We start from the raw sequence: 19,716 nt of genomic DNA on the forward strand, positions 1-19,716 counted from the left end.
AGTTTGAGGAGTAAGTTATGAGGCAGTATAAGCCAATGATGAAAGGTGTTTATAGACAGTGAGAAGAATGAACTAACTTAACTCTCAAGGTACAGAATCTATTACTGAACAGCAATAGTTTATTACCAAACTGACACAAGTAGGGTGTCCCTCACTTAACAAAGGGGTGAGGTTCTTGAAAACCATTCATTAATTTAATTTTTGTATCTTGAATAACAGAACATATGGGAAAATAAGGTGCACTTACCAATGAAAAACTCTACCTAACTAGTGATAAACTACTGTACTGTAATTTACCAACTAACACACTAAAAACATTAATAAAATTCTGTATTACCTAGATGAAAATATGACCTAAACCATTCAGGAAAAGCTAAATGGAAGTTTAACACAACCATCATATACTGGCTGTGTGGCCTCAAGCCTCACCATAGTAGCTGGCTCCCACACCCTGCTCTCCCCTCCTGTTCTCTCACATACAGAAATGTTTAGTGTTTATGTTGTTGACTTATGATAGTTATTATTAGTATTAGTTTAACATTCTGTTGGTAGGATTGTGTGTGCATGTAACTGAGTAAAATCAAATAATAAAGTTGTGTTTATATTCCCCAAATAATGAGTTGATAAATAACCATCACATAACTGCCACCTGGTAGGGGGAGGTGGCCGCCTCACCTGACTCTCAGGGCCGCCTCACCTGAATTTTTGCCAAGACCCAAATTTATATAAGTGAGGGAAGCTTTTGTGACACAAAAAATAGGTTTTAATTTAGGAAATTCGTGTAATCAATTTTTTGTATCACAAATGTACATTAAGTGAGGAAGTGCTATACTGTACTGTACTGTACTTGGGTTCATTACATACTTTCCTTGGACACACACTCATGATAATCCTGTATTCAGTGTACATAATTTTGTAATAGGATTTTTCATTTGTTAATTGAATAATGGGACAAACTTAAGTTTTTTCTTCATAACTTGAGATTTTGGTAGACTGTGGATTGTGTGTAGTTGGTAGAGTATTTGTGTTATATATTATGTGGAGAAGTTACCAAGTACTGTACTATACAGAAATGATGAAGTGTTTAATGTATTGCAGGAGGTTTACTGTGATGCCACCATAGCCTGTGATGGACGGTTCTATCCTGTTCACAGGCTGGTTCTCTCCACCTGCAGTGAATACTTTGAACGTATGTTTGAAGTGGCAGACAAGCAACACCTCATGATCGTGTTGGCAGATATACAACGTGAAGACTTAGAGACCCTCTTGGACTACATGTATATAGGCGAGGTCAACGTCTTACAGAGCGATCTGTCGGGGTTCATGAAGGCTGCCGAGCGCCTCAAGATCAAAGGCTTGGCAGAACCTACAGACACAATTACCAGAAAGGAAGGTGTCGACGGCAAGAGGAGCCTCCCGCAGAAGGAGGACAACTGGGAGGTGAAGCGCAGGAGAGAAAACAAAACTAAAGAGGAAGAAAAAGTTTGCCATGTGATCCAGGAAGAAGGTAAAACATATAATAAATCACAGGATGAAGCAACCAGTGTATCAGTTAGTAGAGGTGAGGGTGTGACAGTACCTTCCTCTAACATGGGCGGCAGTCAACAGCAGTACAGTGGTGATGACAACACAGCCACCACTTATGACCTTGATATATCTAAGGTGAGCCACAGTCAGTGTGTAGGGTTTATATCAGGTCCATACAGTACAGTATAATGGTTCATGCAGCTCGTTAACTCAGGGTGTGGTTGTTGTGTTGGCGACAGCTTGCACACCTAAAACACTGGGTCATGCAGCTCGTTAACTCAGGGTGTGGTTGTTGTGTTGGCGACAGCTTGCACACCTAAAACACTGGGTCATGCAGGTCGTTAACTCAGGGCGTGGTTGTTGTGTTGGCGACAGCTTGTACACCTTAAACACTGGTTCATGCAGCTCATTAACTCAGGGTGTGGTTGTTGTGTTGGCGACAGCTTGTACACCTTAAACACTGGGTCATGCAGCTCGTTAACTCGGGGCGTGGTTGTTGTGTTGGCACAGCTTGTACCCCTTAAACACTGGGTCATGCAGCTCATTAACTCAGGGCGTGGTTGTTGTGTTGGACAGCTTGTACACCTAAACACTGGGTCATGCAGGTCGTTAACTCAGGGCGTGGTTGTGTTGGCAGCTTGTACACCTTAAACACTGGGTCATGCAGCCGTTAACTCAGGGTGGTTGTTGTGTTGGCGACAGCTTGTGCACCTTAAACACTGGGTCATGCAGCTCGTTAACTCGGGGTGTGGTTGTTGTGTTGGCGACAGCTTGTACACCTTAAACACTGGGTCATGCAGCTCGTTAACTCAGGGCGTGGTTGTTGTGTTGGCGACAGCTTGTACACCTTAAACACTGGGTCATGCAGGTCGTTAACTCAGGGCGTGGTTGTTGTGTTGGCGACAGCTTGTACACCTTAAACAAATTCACGGTAGGTGGCCCTAGGACCGGCCATTCTCGTTACGCGAGGGGCAACCATTTTTATTATTTATTGATCATGTCAAGATGGAGCAGCCTGTACTGTATCCCTGACTCCATAAGGATATCAATGTTATGACAATAATCTGAGAAGGAAGAACTGTGTTTACTGTTCCACTCTTGTTCAGCATCACAAGGACCACCACTTGATCTAGGGACACACACACACACACACACACACACACACACACACACACACACACACACACACACACACACACACACACACACACACACACACACACACACACACCTTGGTCTGACACAACAGGTTGCTACCATAATACTCTACTCCAAGAGCATTAGGGTCAAACCTGGAACAAACTGACAAAAAGATTAAAATTTTGGGAACGACTCGTAAAAGTGTAATAAATAACACATTAAAATTTCCCAAATATCTTCCTTGTGCTAACTCAGGAATTTCAAGATGGCTGCCATTCTACTGTGTATCATATAATTATTTGCAACTACACATGATAGAAATATGAACAAAATGTCTGTACATAAGTTTTCAGATATGACCAATCCTTTAAAACCATTAATAAAAGGATAAAACAAAAAAGAAAATGGCTTCCATATTGTGTCATATATTTGTAACTACAGCAGACTTGATAGTAAAGGATTTCCCATCTATTCCTGAACTGTGAGATAAGTACAGTACAGATGGTGGAGGTAGACTTAGCTCAAGTGATCAACCTTGGGAACTCCTACCAATTTTCCTTTTGTAAACTATTCTGTGTGGCGGTATTCATCGAGTGACTTAAGTTTGTCAGCCCCATAGAGGTTGAGAATGAAGCTTCCTCCTGCACTCTCCACTTTATCATGTGTGCTTCCAGTCTCTATAAATGTGTCCATTAGGTTCCTCAAGTGACCTCTGGTGATGTAGCCAGATGTCTCCAGTAAGACACACACGAGAGCTGCTGAGGTAAGGGTGTCGGCAGGATGTGAGGAAACACGACCCGTTAACGTGTGTACAACTGATCCTTTTGTATACTCTACGCCATTTCCCAGGGCTCTGCTAGGCCACTTACCGTCATAATCTAGCCAGTTTTATAGAGGATTAGACCTCAGAAGATGTAATATACCAAGACTCACAATGACCTTGTCTACATCTTGTGCAGCAGCTACTGTTCCAGGCTGGTCACATGTAACTGGGCATATTTTCAGACCATGTTTTTCGAACTGTGTTTGTGCAAAGATTAATGCTGTGTGGATACTGCTTGAGTTGGTGGAGTTGAGAGTGATGAAGGAAGGGACTTTGTATTGTTTCTTTCATACTGGTCACTCCTCATGGCCACTTTCATACTGGTCACTCCTCATGGCCACTTTCATACTGGTCACTCCTCATGGCCACCAACAAGGAGGCATAACTCACTCCCTGCCACCAAATATACTCCAAGGGAGAGTATAAGATGTATAAGACCACCATATTACTGTGTCTTAGGCCTTGTCTATCTAGCACAGGAGTGGTGATAGTTGCCACCACTAACTACAAGAGGTATAATACTTGTTTACTGGTTCATGCACTGCAGTACCTGTACAGTGTGAAGCATATATCCATCTTTAATCCCTATGTGGTTTTCATATAATAAACCAAGATGCTGTACCTCCCTCTGATTACCGATAAGTTAATTTGTTTGTTTATTTTGGCTGGAAAAGTTTGATAATGATGTCTAAAATCATGTGAAATGGTTGGAAAGTGGCAACTCAAGTCTCGTGTTGGCTGAATCATAAGAACTGTTGTGTAGCGTCTCTGTTACCGTGGGAACCAGCCCCGGCATTTTAAATCCAACATTGCCGTGATCTCTGCATGACCTGGGAGACATATCTCTCTTATATTATTTTTACCTCTTTATTTTGTTGTTTCCACCTCCTTTTATATTAGACTGATGATTATATAATACTAGATAGGTAGGTGAATAGAAAAATGGAATTCAAACAAAAATTTTTTGTTTACTCACACTAAATGTCGCGGTAAGTTTGAGACATGACTTTCATAAAATAACTTACATTTACATAATTCTACACTAATTTGACTATTTATTGTGCTCAAATGTGTAGATATTATTCACCGAGGCAATTTTTAGGAGTCTGCACATGACATGTTCCAGGTAAAGCACAAATGGTACAGTTTTACCACCAGTACGCTGTCACACTGCCACCACCACATCATGTTGTGTTGGTACAGTGCCCTAAAGTAATGACAAGTTATATATATTCACACTATTTACTAAAGTCTCTCCTGTGCTTCAGTACTTATGAAGGGTGTGGTATTGGTGGAAACATGGAATCAGGCACAGAACAACGTCACACTGAGTACGCTGATAACAAATGTCTTTGCGTACTTTGGCGCAGATCTCACTCGTACGCCACACATGACATTTTTTCTGGGAATACTGTGCAGCTTTGGCCCAGTGGAAGGAATAACTGAAGGGAAGTGTCAAGCAGTCAGTCACAAAGGGAGTTCACCATCAGCTGCACGACGACCTCCAGGTCTCTTACGAGGTACTGTACTGCATTGGCCTCCAAAAGCTGCCTTACCACATTCAAGGAAAACTCACGGAGTAGATTTTTTACCTGTCTTCACTAGATAAAGAATGTGCGCGTTCAAAGGGACGTGTCCAAAAGAAAAGTTTTTGTACCATTTCATGGTCTTACATGCATAGTCTATACTGGAGATCATGCTGTCAGACCTGTCAACCAGACGCATGTTGGAGGTGTAGTCTGGGACACTGTGTGGCTTGTAGAGCCTCATCTTGGTCTTGGGGTCAACATTGTGGGTGATGGAATGATGCAGTTGGTGATGGAGTCGGGTGTATGGTGTCAGGGTCACACTCACTCACTATCCTTGTCATCATGTGGGTAATCAGGGTCATTGACACCACCAGAATCGCTCGAATCACCGTCTGTTCCTAATCAAAGAGAAGAGTGTTTATTTGGGCGTCACTGATAGTACGACGTGACGACATCCTTACAGAGTGGGACAGGTGAGGGTGTTGCCAAGATACATGAGGCCTAGCCACATGACTGCCTGTGGGGGTGTACGCCAGACAACTCACATGTTTATTTATAGCTCTAGAGCCCATATAGAGATTAGCAGGAATTTTAAAATTTTCAATGACATTAATATGCGCCCTGAACCTGGGTGTCCCTTCCTTAGTGGACGTTAATCTACGCCCCAGATCACGTAGGGGTTAATTCACTCCTCTCTGTAATGTCAGTGCAGGTACAGTATTAGTTCTTACGGATAAATTACTGTACTGTACTTTTGTTGTTATAGGACAGACTGTTGTCCTCCCAGCGTTCATTGTGTACACCATATACAATAGCTCCTGTAGGTACAGAACTTGGTTGTGACACAGTGCTCTTGTAGCAAATTAATATTTATTGTAACCCAGAAGTGGAGTGTGAACTGGTTGGTAGAGTTTGTGATCCAGACATGAGTTGTCACGGCCTGACTCAGTGCAGCTGCAGTTGACTCACCCTGAGTTGTAAGTGATAGTACAGTATTTTTATTAATAGGTTTATGTTTTATTTCAGATAAGTTTACAAGGAATGGAGGAAATAATTTTGAAAGATGAGCCTGAAGATTGGTGTAGCGTTGTAGAAGACACTCGGCAACGCGACCCAAACGTATTATATTGTAACAACTCCGATCAAGTGTCACAGAGGTGCTTGAGCTCTGATGGGTGGAACTTCTCAAGCTTAGTGGAGGAGAATCCTTCATATTCTCTGGCCTTTGATCGCACGCTCTTCCCAAAAGATTACCCGGGCGGCTTTCACAAGACCTCGGTAACGTCCTTGATGCCCTCAGATATGATCCAGGTGGGAGACAAATTCTCATCTCTGGCCAAGTTGGAGCAGGCAATTACCCTTTATGAGGCTGAAACAATGACAAAACTGTACAAGCGAGACAGCAGAAAGTTGGTGAGCAAACGTGTGCAGCGGGACATAAAAGCTGAGCTGGTGTATTATGACCTAGTCTATGCCTGCGTCAAGGGCGGAAGAATTTACTACACTAGAGGAAGACCGAGTCGCAAGTGAGTACAGTACAGTAGAGGCAGTGATGGTCCAGGTACAGTACAGTAGAGGCAGTCATGGTCCAGGTACAGTACAGTAGAGGCAGTGATGGTCCAGGTACAGTAAGTGGAAGGTCTACTGTACAATGTACGAACATTTCTTAAAAAGTTATTTTGGCCTAAAAATCAAACATTATTAAATTAAATAAATATAATAGGTAAGGCACCAAAGTTGATGATGATAGGTTGTGTGTTGTTCATTACAATGCTCTACTTAACTACCATTCATTATATCACTTAACCCATACTCCTCCAACAACAGTGTCTTGCCTACAGCTACTGGACCATGTGGTCGGTACTTGGTGGCCGCACATTTTGTCACCGCTCTATTAATTCATTCTTATAAGTAGATAATAATGTCTACATTTTGTTGGTGATGAAGCCACGGTTATGTTAAAAATTTTACCTTCTTTACCTAATGGCCACCCACTGGAGGTGGCCATGGCAAGGGAAGGAGGCCATTGGCCTGTGTAGGATCCCTCCACTGTTCTTGATAATTTTGATAAGGACTATTTTGAAGCCCAGTACTACTCCTAACTCCACAGCTTGAGCTGGTAGACCGTTCCATGGGTCTACCAGCCTCTATGTAAAGAAGTACTTCTTTTTGTTTGTTCTGTATGATAACTTGGCCAGCTTGTAGTTATGTCCCCTCGTGTCGGTGGTGCGGGACGTCACAAACAGATGGCCCGGGTTCATGTTTTTCATTGAATGTTTCAATGAGATCTGTTCTATTGTGTCTTGTCTGAAGGGTTGTTAGGCCCTCAGTCTACTTTGATAAAGAAGATGACATAGTTAATGAATCATCTTAGTGGCTCTGTGGTGCACCTTTAACAAGGATGGTAGGTCTTTCTGGAGGTACTGTAGGGTCTCCATGCCAGTACAGTGTACAGTAAAACCTCAATAAATCAGACTTCAATAAATTGGAATTCGCCTTTTTTCGGACTCTGAGATGCTCTGGTCACAAAAAAAATAAAATGGGGAAGATTAAATAAAAAAAAATCTTAATAAATGAACCAGACTTACTGAATACTGTACAGAGGTCTAATGAGATTTGTTGTAGGCCTACTGAGAACTAAGACACTGTGAGCAGGCTGGGGCTGATCAGGTGTTTCCACATTCATCAGGTTTATTGATTCAGTAATATATTATCACATGATTGGCCTCTTATGGTTCATTAATATAACATCTTCAGTAATAGAGACAAAATACAATACTTTATGTAAAAGGATAAGCTGTATCAGAAGGTTGTTCACTGAGATGTGTTCAAGCTTTCAGTAGACCAGCTTACAACAGGGGTCACTATAACACACTGTACAGTATTTGATGTGAAGATATCTTCTTAAAAACATTATTTACTGCCTTTGAGTGTTATATGATGACTCTGTTTGGCTACTTGTACACTTTGACAAATGGTGTAAATACACTACTATAGTATTTATTAAGTGGTGATAAATACACTACTACAGTGGGGTATGCTATAACGAATCTAATTGGTTCTAGAACCTTGTTCGTTATAGCATTCGTTCGTTATAGGATTAATCCGTTCCAGGCCCCCAAATACAACCACTTAACACTGAAAAATATAATATAAAATTGTAAAATTTTAAAAAAGTGCATAAATATGCATCTAAACCCCTGACCCTTAGCAACTGTTGCTAAGGGTCAGTCAGCAGAGGCACACAGCCCAAGTCCCTCCCCTGCTCAGTACACGTGGCGCCTGAGGCTGAGAGAGTAGCAGGTGGAAGTACCTCCCCCAGTCCCACACTCCTACGGTCACTGTCGTTTTTTTTTCACTAAGCCAAGCATGTAAAGTTCAATGTACGTAAGATGTCACATGACTGTATTCCCTTAGTGTGTGTGCTGTCTCTCTCATCCTCCAGGGCCACATTCTTTTCATCCTGTAGACTAGAGGGCCGATAGTGTCCCTGCTTTTCATTTTACTCCTGACATACACATGAAAGGTCTTGAGATCTTTCCTAACACATTGGGTTAGGTTCATCTCTTAAGTGCCATCTGGCTGATCTGATGTTCTAATTTGGTATTTTCTCTTACAAGCATTTCCATAAGTTCTTGCTACCATTCGTCAATGTTTGACTCCTGTTTAATAATTTCCTCCCAGTTAATTGTCTGTAGTTTGTCTCTCACCAGCTGGTAATCTCTGTGGTTGAAGTCATATTGTTCCTCCTCAACTTTTTCTTCACTATCAAAGATTGTATTCCATCTTAGTCTGTACTGTAGTGGTCGCTGGTCACAGTTAGTGTCTCCCCGACGCAGACCTCGACCACCACAGCCTCCTGTTGTCTCCCGTCGTGGGTTCCGGCACGTCTTGTGAGTCTTCAATGAGATCAAGGAATTATTCTTCCTCGGCTTGTGTGGTAAGACTCACCCAGTCTATTGTCTTATGATTAAAGTCTCCCACGATGAGGTCTTGTGCTCTGTCTGGATGACTCTACGAAGATCTGCTACTTCCTCCCCCGAGGCTGAGTCGGCCCTATAGCACACACCTGTCAGTTTACTTTTGTCTCGTGCTGTCAAATTACACCAGACTCGGATGATTCCATTCTGTTTAGCTCATCATTAATGGTTACTGTGAAGTGCTCTACAGTAGTACACCACCACCTCTTGTGGCTGTCTTCTCTAAATGGTGGGAGATACTTGGTAAATACAACTTTCTCTGCAACACATCTTCTCGACCGCAAGACTCCACAACTCACTAACGTGTGTTTGTTCTGGGTCTATATATGCACTTAATACATCAATCTTGTTAACTAGACTTCAGGCATTTTTTCCAACACTTGATTGGCCAAGGTTCCAGGATGGTCGAAGCTGTGTGTGTGAGGCAGTGAAGAGTGTGTTGAGGTCATGATACAAGGACCTCATGTTGATGGTAGTAAATGGTTACCGTGTGGGGGATTATTATAACATTAAACAGTGGTGTGGTGTAGTGTTTTCCTCTCTCTAGGTCTTAACCCTTTGACTCCTGGAAGGTTAAACCATCATCGTCAAAGGGTTAAACCATAGCCCGCAAAAGGTTAAACTATAATCCTCAAAGGGTTAAACCATATTTCTCAAAGGGTTAAACCATAGTTGACAAAGGGTTAAACCATAGTTGTCAAAGGGTTAAACCATAGTCCTCAAAAGGTTAAACCATTTATCAAAGGGATAAACCATCGTCATGAAAGGGTTAAACCATCATCATCAAAGGGATAAACCATCATCCTCATAGGATTAAGGTGGGTCATTGGTAGTCTTCAGTACACACCTTGAAACCCCGTGTGTTAACCTAATTCATATGAACACATACAGTATCACCTATTCTCACTCCATCTCATTTTGACCTGTATACAAGCCAGCCACTACTTGCCTCTCAGGACTGTGTAGCAGTTGAACTTGTGTGCAGTAAGGGGTTAGTAACTTGTGCCCAGGAAAGATTAATATCACACATGTGGTATAACTCTTCCCTCATGTGTCAGTGAAGGACCTACAGTATATAAGTGTGGTTCTCTTCTCTGATAACTGCCAATATAGGAAGTTATTCCTTTGTGTCTGTAGATCTATACTTTAGCCCTCAGTAAAGTAGATCTACCAATATTACCTAAAGGTTGAGTCGCCATCACCGAGAAGTACCGCCTGTTTTTATGTCTTGTTTACATTAACATCCCAATCAGGTTTGTCTTGTTTTTTGTATAATTGCTATGATATTTGAAATTTTAGGTACACAGTATAATTATTATCTGATCCACTTCAAATAAAAAAAAATACTTGAAAATTTGTGTATACAAGCTAATGCATTTTGCGGTAAAGACCGGTTCAGTATAGTATTTACCAGGTGTCAGCTGTCATGCCTTTAATAAACATGATACTTAAGGTGATCATGTGTCATGCTGGTACCCTTGAGTCTTATGATGATCTGTGATGACTGTTGATTATATATTGTGTTGTGTTGTGTCCAGCTCCTTGAAGAGTGGCTGCACGATGCAGATCAGACTGAAGGCCTCCCGGGACGGACAGTTCCTGGAGGTGGTGCACAAGGTGGAGCAGCACAACCATAGCCTTACTGAAACACACATGTCTTACAGAGGGTATGTTGTCAGCCTTACACTCTACCACCACCATTATAAAACTTTTATGTGTTGTCAGCCACACACTCTACCATCACCACCATTATAAAACTTTCAGGTGTGTACTCATGTTATACCTGTACAGCACTTGGTTTGTGTGTTATGGGGGGCAGACAAGGCTGTTCACTACCTGTTATGCTCACCTCATCAATCTCAGGATGGTACAGTCTATGCCACTTATAGCTTCTCTGGGTCCCCCCCCCCCCTCCACCACTTCTAATACCTATCCATGATTTGTTTTAGTTACGAACAAGAATGTATAGCATGATAATGGAACTTCGAAACAGGCCACTGCTTGTTTGCACTGGTTCCACCAATGATCGTTGAGCGTCAGGTATTTCCAGGCCTCCAGTGTGTGTGTGGGGCTTATAAGTGGTGAAGACCGTACTTGGCTCTACTGTACTGTTTGTTTTTTAATCTGCCTCACAGTCACAAACACATTTCATTGTAGTTTATTTTGGTTACAGTATCAGTTGAGACCAATAAAAACCATTTATAAATGTAACCTTTATGGATCACCTCAAGATTAGCTCCCCTCCCCCATTAGATAGTTTTGGGGTGGCTAAACTTTAGTGTGGTTAAGGGGGGCTAATGTTAAGTTGATCCATAAAGTCTAATTGGTTTCAACACAATAGTTGCCTTGGCTACATCACTGTATAATATTGTGGATAGTTTTGTATCCCTGATTTGTTATTTGTCGTGATCACAAAAGCTAAGATGTTTGAAGCAGCCAATTATCTGTTGTTGAATACAGTAATTTGCATGACAGGGATAACTTTAGTCCTTCAGCTCTATAGTATGGTACTGTACTGTACAGTAGTAGTGTAGATGACACAATATATTGTCTCTTTGTCACAGGAGACCACGAGCTGCCCAACCAGTCAACTCCTCCGCCCTGCCACCTTGAATCAACACGCCACCTTGTAGGAGCTCAACACAGGACAAATAAAGGCTATGTTTTACCTCAGTTTACACTAGTCACCAATTATATACTTTATGAAGTTTATTTTCATAGTACAGTATATTGTCAATAGCCATTGTTACTTATTGATTGAAAATGTTGCTAGAAATAATAGGAATGCCTTAAATGTAATATTATATTGTTAATTTGTAAAGTTGTTGAGGCCCAATTTGAACACCCATTAAACTGTTTTCCAATTATTGAACTGGTAGCCTCAAAGACACGTTAACAGGTGTCTCGGCCCTACACACTGCTGCCTCTGCCTGGCTCACAAATCACACCTGACTCCCTGATTTTGGAAGCTGAAGAGTATAATGGCTTTAATGAATCTGACTTGTGAAATTGGTCAATTTGATCTTACACCGACCAGCAGTATAGACTTGCTGACACAATTTGGAAATAAAACCACTGCTGTATTCTGTACCAGTCAAGTTATTTGTGAGTTCAGTTGGCATCAGTTTTTGACTCTACTGTATAACTGACACATGATTCAGTGTGTTAGTACAGAAGGTAAACTTATCTGTGTGTTGTCTTATTGGACCTTGTGAAAACAGAAACTTAAATTACTGTTGATATTTTTGTATAAAAAATACCATTAACAGTTTCTCCATATGTATGATACATATAAATAAAGACAAATGCCTTTATTCTGTACTCTGACCATTTATCCTTTTGAGAGTACTGTACCTGTGCTGCGATAGGTGGCGTAATAAGTGGAGCGGACCGTTAACCCACTGTGGCTGTGTGCCCCGGGTCAAGGTAACCTTCTCACGTAACAGTTGTCACCACAAACAGCATAAAGGATGTTACCTTATGAAAGTACAATAAACCCTCACACTTTCGGACAATTAGGGGGTGAGAGGGTGTCCGGATATGGCAAATGTCCAGATGAACCGGGGACGAATGCTCGTTAATGATAATCATAATACAGTATTGTACATGGACTTTATTGATACAGGTAATATTAATGGGGGGGGGGATGTACTAAATGTATAAAAACGATAAATAATGATATAAAAAACACCAAAAGTGTATTTTACGGCATATAAGACACAAGGCCATATTAGACGCACCCCCCATTTTAGCAGTGAATATTTAGGAAAATACTTTACTGTGTATTTACCTCCTGTAGCCACAGTTTTCTTAAAATAATATACAGTGAACCCACTTTACACGTTTCTACATTCTACATTTACGCGGTACCCTGCCAGAACCGGAATTCCCACTTTACGCGGTGCATCTACTCATATACGAGGGTGAAGTGTAATTTTTTTATTTAGCTCATAAAATTCATACAAATTACCCAGCCAGAATATAATTTACATTGCTGGAATTCTTACAATTTGATGATCATTTTGAATTAAACATAATAGATTTTGCATTAGACATACAAATTTTAGATCTACTGTAAGTATTTTGTTTACTCTGAGTAAATATGTTATCTTTTGTGCAAAATATATGACATTTATATTCAAAATATTCCTGGTCTTACAAGGAATCCAGCAATGTCAATTATATTATCCTAACTTTAGTTTGAGGTATTATTTATTACTATACTCTGTACCTTAAAATCTAGTGGTTTTCCCCCAAACATTTCTCAGAGAGGGAAGAGCCAGCAGTGTAGTGTGAGAAGAGGGGGAGGGAGTTGAGTCCATTATTTGAATGGACATTAACTTGGCGACTGTATTTCTCTATTTCTCTTAAGTATTAATTGTGTGCATGTACCATCATAAAATTAAGATGTTATTTTTACTAGAACATAGGTATTGTGTTGGAAAAAGTGGAGTTTGGGGGTCAGCCGGTCTCTATTTCATTTAATTCCATATGTTATGTTGTTCACTTTACTGTAAAAGGGCCTCCTCGTGGGTTCAATTGACCGCGTAAAGTGAGGGTTCACTGTATATAGTATCAGTAAATGTGAGGAATAAATAAAAATACCAACAAAAAATATTGTATTGCCAAACCAGTAAGTAAAGCCAAATGAAAGTTGAACACAGTCGGCATTTGTATATACAGGTAGTCCCCGACTTACGACCACATGGACTTACGTCCATTGGTACTTACGACCTGCTCTGAACTTACGTCCGTCGGGACATACGACTGCGACCGTCATGACCAAAAATATTTTCAAATGACGCGTGCATTTTCTATACCGAAACGTTTCCGTCCCTGGCGAGAGGGTGGCGCGTCTCGGGTCGCCTCGTGGGTACACTCACTCAGTGGAGTGCTTAGTTGGTGTTTGACTGTCGTATCCTATACTGATCGCGCTGTGAACTTTCGTTATTATCGTATTTAATTGACTTTATAATGACTGGAAAGCGTAAAAGTGAGAGTGCTGGTGGTGTTCCAAGGAAAAGGAGACAGGCAATTACTTTTGAGATGAAAATGAAGATAATAACACAGTATGAGAATGGAAAAACAGTAGCAACGATCTCACGCGACCTAGGTTTCTCACACTCGACCATATCCACTATTCTGAAGGACAAGGAACGTATTCGTGAAGTAGTGAAAGGAACAACACCTATAAAGGGAACTATAATATCAAAGAGAAGACAAGGTCCTATTCACGATATGGAAAAATTATTGGTTATATGGATAGAAGACCAGATACAGAAGCGTGTACCCTTAAGCCTTCTAACCATACAGGCTAAAGCAAGATGCCTGTTCCAAAGCCTGAAGGAGCAGGCAGGAGATGAATGTGATCAAACCTTTATAGGAAGTCATGGGTGGTTTGATAGATTTAAAAAACGTTACAGTCTACACAATGTTAAGGTGAGTGGAGAGGCAGCTAGTGCCGATGTTGGTGCTGCCGAAGCTTTTAACGAGGAGTTAGATGATGTGATTGTGGAAGGGAATTATTTGCCTGAGCAAATATTTAATGTGGATGAGACTGGATTATTGTGGAAGCGCATGCCTGAGCGGACATACATCCACAAAGAGGCGAAAACAATGCCCGGATTCAAGGCATTCAAGGACAGAATTACACTTCTGTTGGGGGGGAATGTTGCTGGTTTCAAGCTAAAGCCCCTCATGATCTATCATTCAGAGAACCCCAGGGCTTTTAAACATGTCAGCAAGCACACACTGCCAGTGTTTTATCGCAGTAGTAAGAGAGCCTGGATGACCCTAGCACTGTTTGAGGATTGGTTCATGACTTGTTTCATTCCTCGAGCCAAGGAGTATTGTCTGCAACAACAGATTCCATTCAAGATTTTACTGATTTTGGATAATGCACCGGGACACCCACCACACCTGGACGACATGCACCCTGATGTTAAGGTAGTGTACATTCCACCTAACACTACCTCTATCATCCAACCCATGGAACAAGGTGCTATTGCTGCCTTTAAAGCGTATTATTTACGCACGACCTTCGCTCAGGCTGTTGCTGCTACTGAAGGTGAGAAAACGCTCAGACAGTTTTGGAAGGAGTACAACATTTTGTCATGTATAAAGAACATTAGTGCAGCATGGGATCAGGTTACAAAACATTGCATGAATGGAATATGGAAGAAAATCCTGAAAAGATATGTGCACAGTGTTAAGACCGTGTCGTATTTTTCTATTTTTTTTTTTATATATAACATGCTCCCATGTTCCATATTATTCCTGTAATGATGTGTTAAATTTACTATTATATATTCTAGTCACCTTACCCTGTGCTGTTAAGGTTTTAACTGTTATTATTTGTTCAAGCCCATCTTATTTCTTTATTTAGTATTTTAACAAGTATTCTTTGTTCTCTAACGACCATCTGCATCATTAAACGACCCACCGGCGGGTCGCGTGGCGGGAGCCGACCTTATATATAGGACCCACCAACTGACGGAGTTAGTTCAGTCCTCTTGTCATACAGTCCACATCCTTTGAGTGACATTCGTCACCTGTTACTTATACTTAATTTATTTGTGTTGTTCCTGTCGCCACCAATGTGGTATATCTATGTGAGTACCTATTTATGTCTATTTATGTCCGTCAGTATTTGCTTAGTTACATTTAAGTAATTCAGTGTTGTTTCACGTTAGTTAATTTCAGTGTTAGTTTTTATATGTTTATGCAGTGTTAACGTAATCCAATGTTTTATTATTATTCTTTTGATGTTTCGATATTTAGTATCATTTGTGTCTTAAAAGTTTCGATGGTGAATCAATTTGTTGTGACAGCCTACGAGGCTCTTTATTGTGTTAATATTTAATTAATTAAATTCTTAAAGGTTTACTTTATTTATTTTTATTGTCTTTTAATTTACTTCACTTTTTTTGTTTGGTAACGCCTAGAACCTGGATATTTAAATAAATTAAGAGACGGCGTAACAACAGTTTCAAAGGATTTAATGAAAATTAAGTTATTTTGGATATTAGTAACAAGATAGTGGAGTTAGGTAAACAGCTGGAGTTAGAAATTGATAATGAAGATGTTGAACAGTTGGTTGAAAGTGTAGCAGAAGAGCTCAGTAACGAGGATCTTATTGAACTAGATGCACAGAAAATTGCAGAGGAAGAAGAGAGACAAAATGTAGAAGAAGAACCTGCACCCCCCAAAAAGTTTTCAGTGAAACAAATGGCAGAGGCATTTGGTACAATTAATAAAGGAATGCAAATGTTTGATGGCATGGATCAAAATTATGAGCGTTATGCCAAAGATGACAGAATGATCCAAGATGCACTTGCTTGCTACAGAGAAATTTATAATGAAAAGAAAAAGCAAACTGTGCAGTCTAAATTGGACATCTATTTCAAGAAGTCCCCCAGTGCTGTCTCCTCACGCCCCACCAGTGCTGCCTCTTCACTCCCTCAAGATGATCCAATACCTTCAACCAGCAAGTTACCACAGTACATAAACCTGTCTGAAGGAAGCGACATTGATGACCCACCCAGCCCTGTCTCCTCTTCTGCTTCTTCCAATTAATATAGTCTCCATGTATCCTGTAAATAGAAAATTATGGGGGCCCTGTGTGCATTCAGCTGACTACATTTAAGGTAAGTGCTCAGTCACACTGTATCCATTCCTCATTATTTATTACATTTACTGTACTGTATTTCATTGTAGTTATATCATGGACTTCAAACTGTACAGGATTTCCTAACCATAAGTAGAATCGAGGAACAGCTGTACTGTACAGTACATCTGTACTCTCTGGTTTACCATAGCAACGGTAATGTTACATCCGCTGATTCCTTAGCAACACTCCCCCCACCACCAACCATCCAGCTGCCCTCCCATTCCCCCACCAAGTCAGCTATCTCATGTGCACAGAAATGTATATTCCTTTATGTGTTTTAATTTGTTCACAATAAGTATGTAGGATGGTGTGTGTATGTATATCAGTAAAATTAAAGAAAAAAGTTACATATATCTACCCAAAAATACGAGTTGAAAAACAACCATAACACCTCAGCATGGCCCAGCAGACAACACGGACTGGGCCTATTTTAGCAGCAGGGGAGTAAACACAGCATAGGGACTGAGAGAGAGAGAGAGACTGGATAGGAATTTGCCACATCCAAACGTTGGTCCAGACCAACCAAAATCTTGAAGCATTTGTGTTTGGTGCTACAGGTCAATTTCTGGATATTTTATTGCAACTCTTCATTTTCATCAAAACTTTGGACCATGTGGTGGGTCTATTGAACCATCCTTGTTGTGTATCAGGTTTATGGTCTAAATTAGAGGCTGGTTGTAACAAATAAGATGTTATTTCCTTATTTTTTTATTTTATATACAGTAAAGCCTCAAATAACGACGTTAATGTGTCCTCCAATTTTGCAGTGCAAGGTGATTCGTGTTATTGCGAATCATTAATTACCATTAATTCCCGGGCCAGTGGAAGTTGTTTGGACTTACTTCCTAGCCCCCATTAGTCCCTGTTCACCTAGCAGTAAAGTAGGTGATCGGTCAGTTGTCGCCTTCATATCAGCCAATCAGCCTCGCCATGAGGGCAAACTACACCACGCTCTTAAGCAGAGAAGACCTCCCCCAAAGAAGCTCCTCCACAGCAACTCCTCTACCAAGCAGTAACTTCCCAGCACCTGACTGTTCTGTACATATAATATAAAGAAAATGCCATTGTGAGTTTCCCTTCTCACCTCCATCCTTAGTGCAAGATCTCCTACACGTCCGTATGTATGTGAGCCTGACAAAGAAAATACACAACTGGCCACATACACTACGCTACAATGGTTCTTTATTATTATTATTAGTAGTAGTAGTATTAGTATTAGTATTAGTATTAGCATTAGTTTTAGTATTAGTATTAGTATTATTAATTATTAATTATTATTATTATTATTATTATTATTATTATTATTATTATTATTATTACAGTTAACCCTCACTTTACGCCGTGCCCTGCCGGAAACCAGGATGCTCACATTCCGCGGTGCCTGTACCCCTTTACGCGGAGAGCGGCTGGCGAGCCGCGCCATTTTTGGATCCAAACCTCCCGCCATCCGCCATGTTGTGTAAGCGGCGCAAACATGGTGCGCACAAGGTCGCCCAGTCATCAAAACATTACCAGTTCTTCACCCGCCACCCACCACAGCCGGCCCAAGTCAGTGATAGTGATAATTATGGTGAGGATATGGACTTATATGGACTTTGGGGAGTTTGACAAAGAGGCCCTGCAAGCCTCTGTGGTGGATAGTGATACAATTGATACAAGTGACACAGGTGAGGGCCAATAATCTGCCCTCTGCCTCGGAACCAACCGCCCATCCCCGTGTGCCCAGCCATTTTTCTACTAATGTAAGTGTTAAAAAACCTAATATTATTGATATTTCTCTTAATTATTAATTGTGTGTGCATACCATCATAAAGTTAAGATAATATTTTTACTACAACATAGTTGTGTGTCGTCAAAAAGTGGAGTTTGGGGATCGGCCCGGACTCCATTTCAATTAATCCCATATGTTATGTTATTCACTTTACGGGTTTCTCACTTTACGCGGGACCCTCCGGGTTACATTAACCGCGTAAAGTGAGGGTTAACTGTATTATTATTATTATTATTATTATTATATTTTCGGCCCTGATGTAGGTCAGTGACCTGTGCCCGGGTGGGCTAATACTCTTAAAAAAAAAGAAAAACAAAAAATCCGACTTAATGAGACAGCACCTGTCGGCCACGTTCTTCAGTCCTGGACACCTGGACTATGAGTTCTATGGGACCCTATCGACCCCATGACTTCTATGCGACCCCGTAAATGGGAACCACTGTTCTAGAGCTTCAGGTACCTCACATGACACACTCACCTCCACGGGCTATAGGAATGGTTTCCCACCATTACCAGTGGATTACTGCCTTTACAGAGAAGATAGGTACACCCTTTGTCATAGACTAAAAATTCCCTCGGTCACCCTCAGTAACCAGAGCTTTTGAAGGTTTAAAACAAGACATTGCAAACTCAGTAGTTACAGCTATTGAACCTTCTCCTCTGTCTCACTTGTGGTGGAAACCAATGTATCAGGGTACAGTACATTACACTACAGTATGCCATTGTTGCTTCTTTAAGTCAATCTGGCCAGCCTGCTGCCCTCTTAATGATTCTCTCCGCTTTTTAACAAACACTCATCTGTTGAAAAGGAGGCCTATGACATTGTTGAAGCGTTAAGAAAGTGGAGACACTATTTAATTGAACATCAATTCCAACTAGTCACAGACCAGAGGTCGTTAACATTTATGTTTAATTATAAATCCTCAAGCAAATGAAAAGATAACTAGATGGTGAATACAACTTCCCTGCTTCACCCTGACATCTTCTTTCATTCAGGGAAAGAAAATGCAGCCACCAATGCTTTCTCTGGTATGTATGTAGCTCAACATCACATGGAGATGGTCTGCAGATTCTCAACGACATGTATCATCCTTTTGTCACGGCAATGAGGCACTTCGTACGCAGTAGGAACTTGCCATACTCCATCAATGACATACAAAAGACAATTGCTTCCTGCCCTATGTGTTGAGAACTGAAGCTATGAGTCTACAAACCTGAACCTGGGACTGTCATAAAGGCTACTCAACCTTTTGTAAGGTTGAATACAGACTTCAAAG

General features: G+C 40.9%; 1 protein-coding gene across 1 annotated transcript; it reads left to right on the plus strand.

Moving 5' to 3' along the window:
- Positions 1-1,098: 1,098 nt before the first annotated feature.
- Positions 1,099-12,313, plus strand: LOC121878648 (myoneurin-like; the record flags this gene model as incomplete). Its single annotated transcript, XM_042384974.1, is given in 4 exon segments — positions 1,099-1,662; positions 6,046-6,545; positions 10,538-10,666; positions 11,564-12,313. Coding segments are annotated over 4 exon segments (1,242 nt in total), but the record flags the coding sequence as incomplete, so codon positions are not given.
- Positions 12,314-19,716: the final 7,403 nt, after the last annotated feature.

The sequence above is a fragment of the Homarus americanus genome, unplaced genomic scaffold (assembly GCF_018991925.1).
Source record: "Homarus americanus isolate GMGI-L3 unplaced genomic scaffold, GMGI_Hamer_2.0 scaffold15649, whole genome shotgun sequence".
Lineage (NCBI taxonomy): Eukaryota > Metazoa > Arthropoda > Malacostraca > Decapoda > Nephropidae > Homarus > Homarus americanus.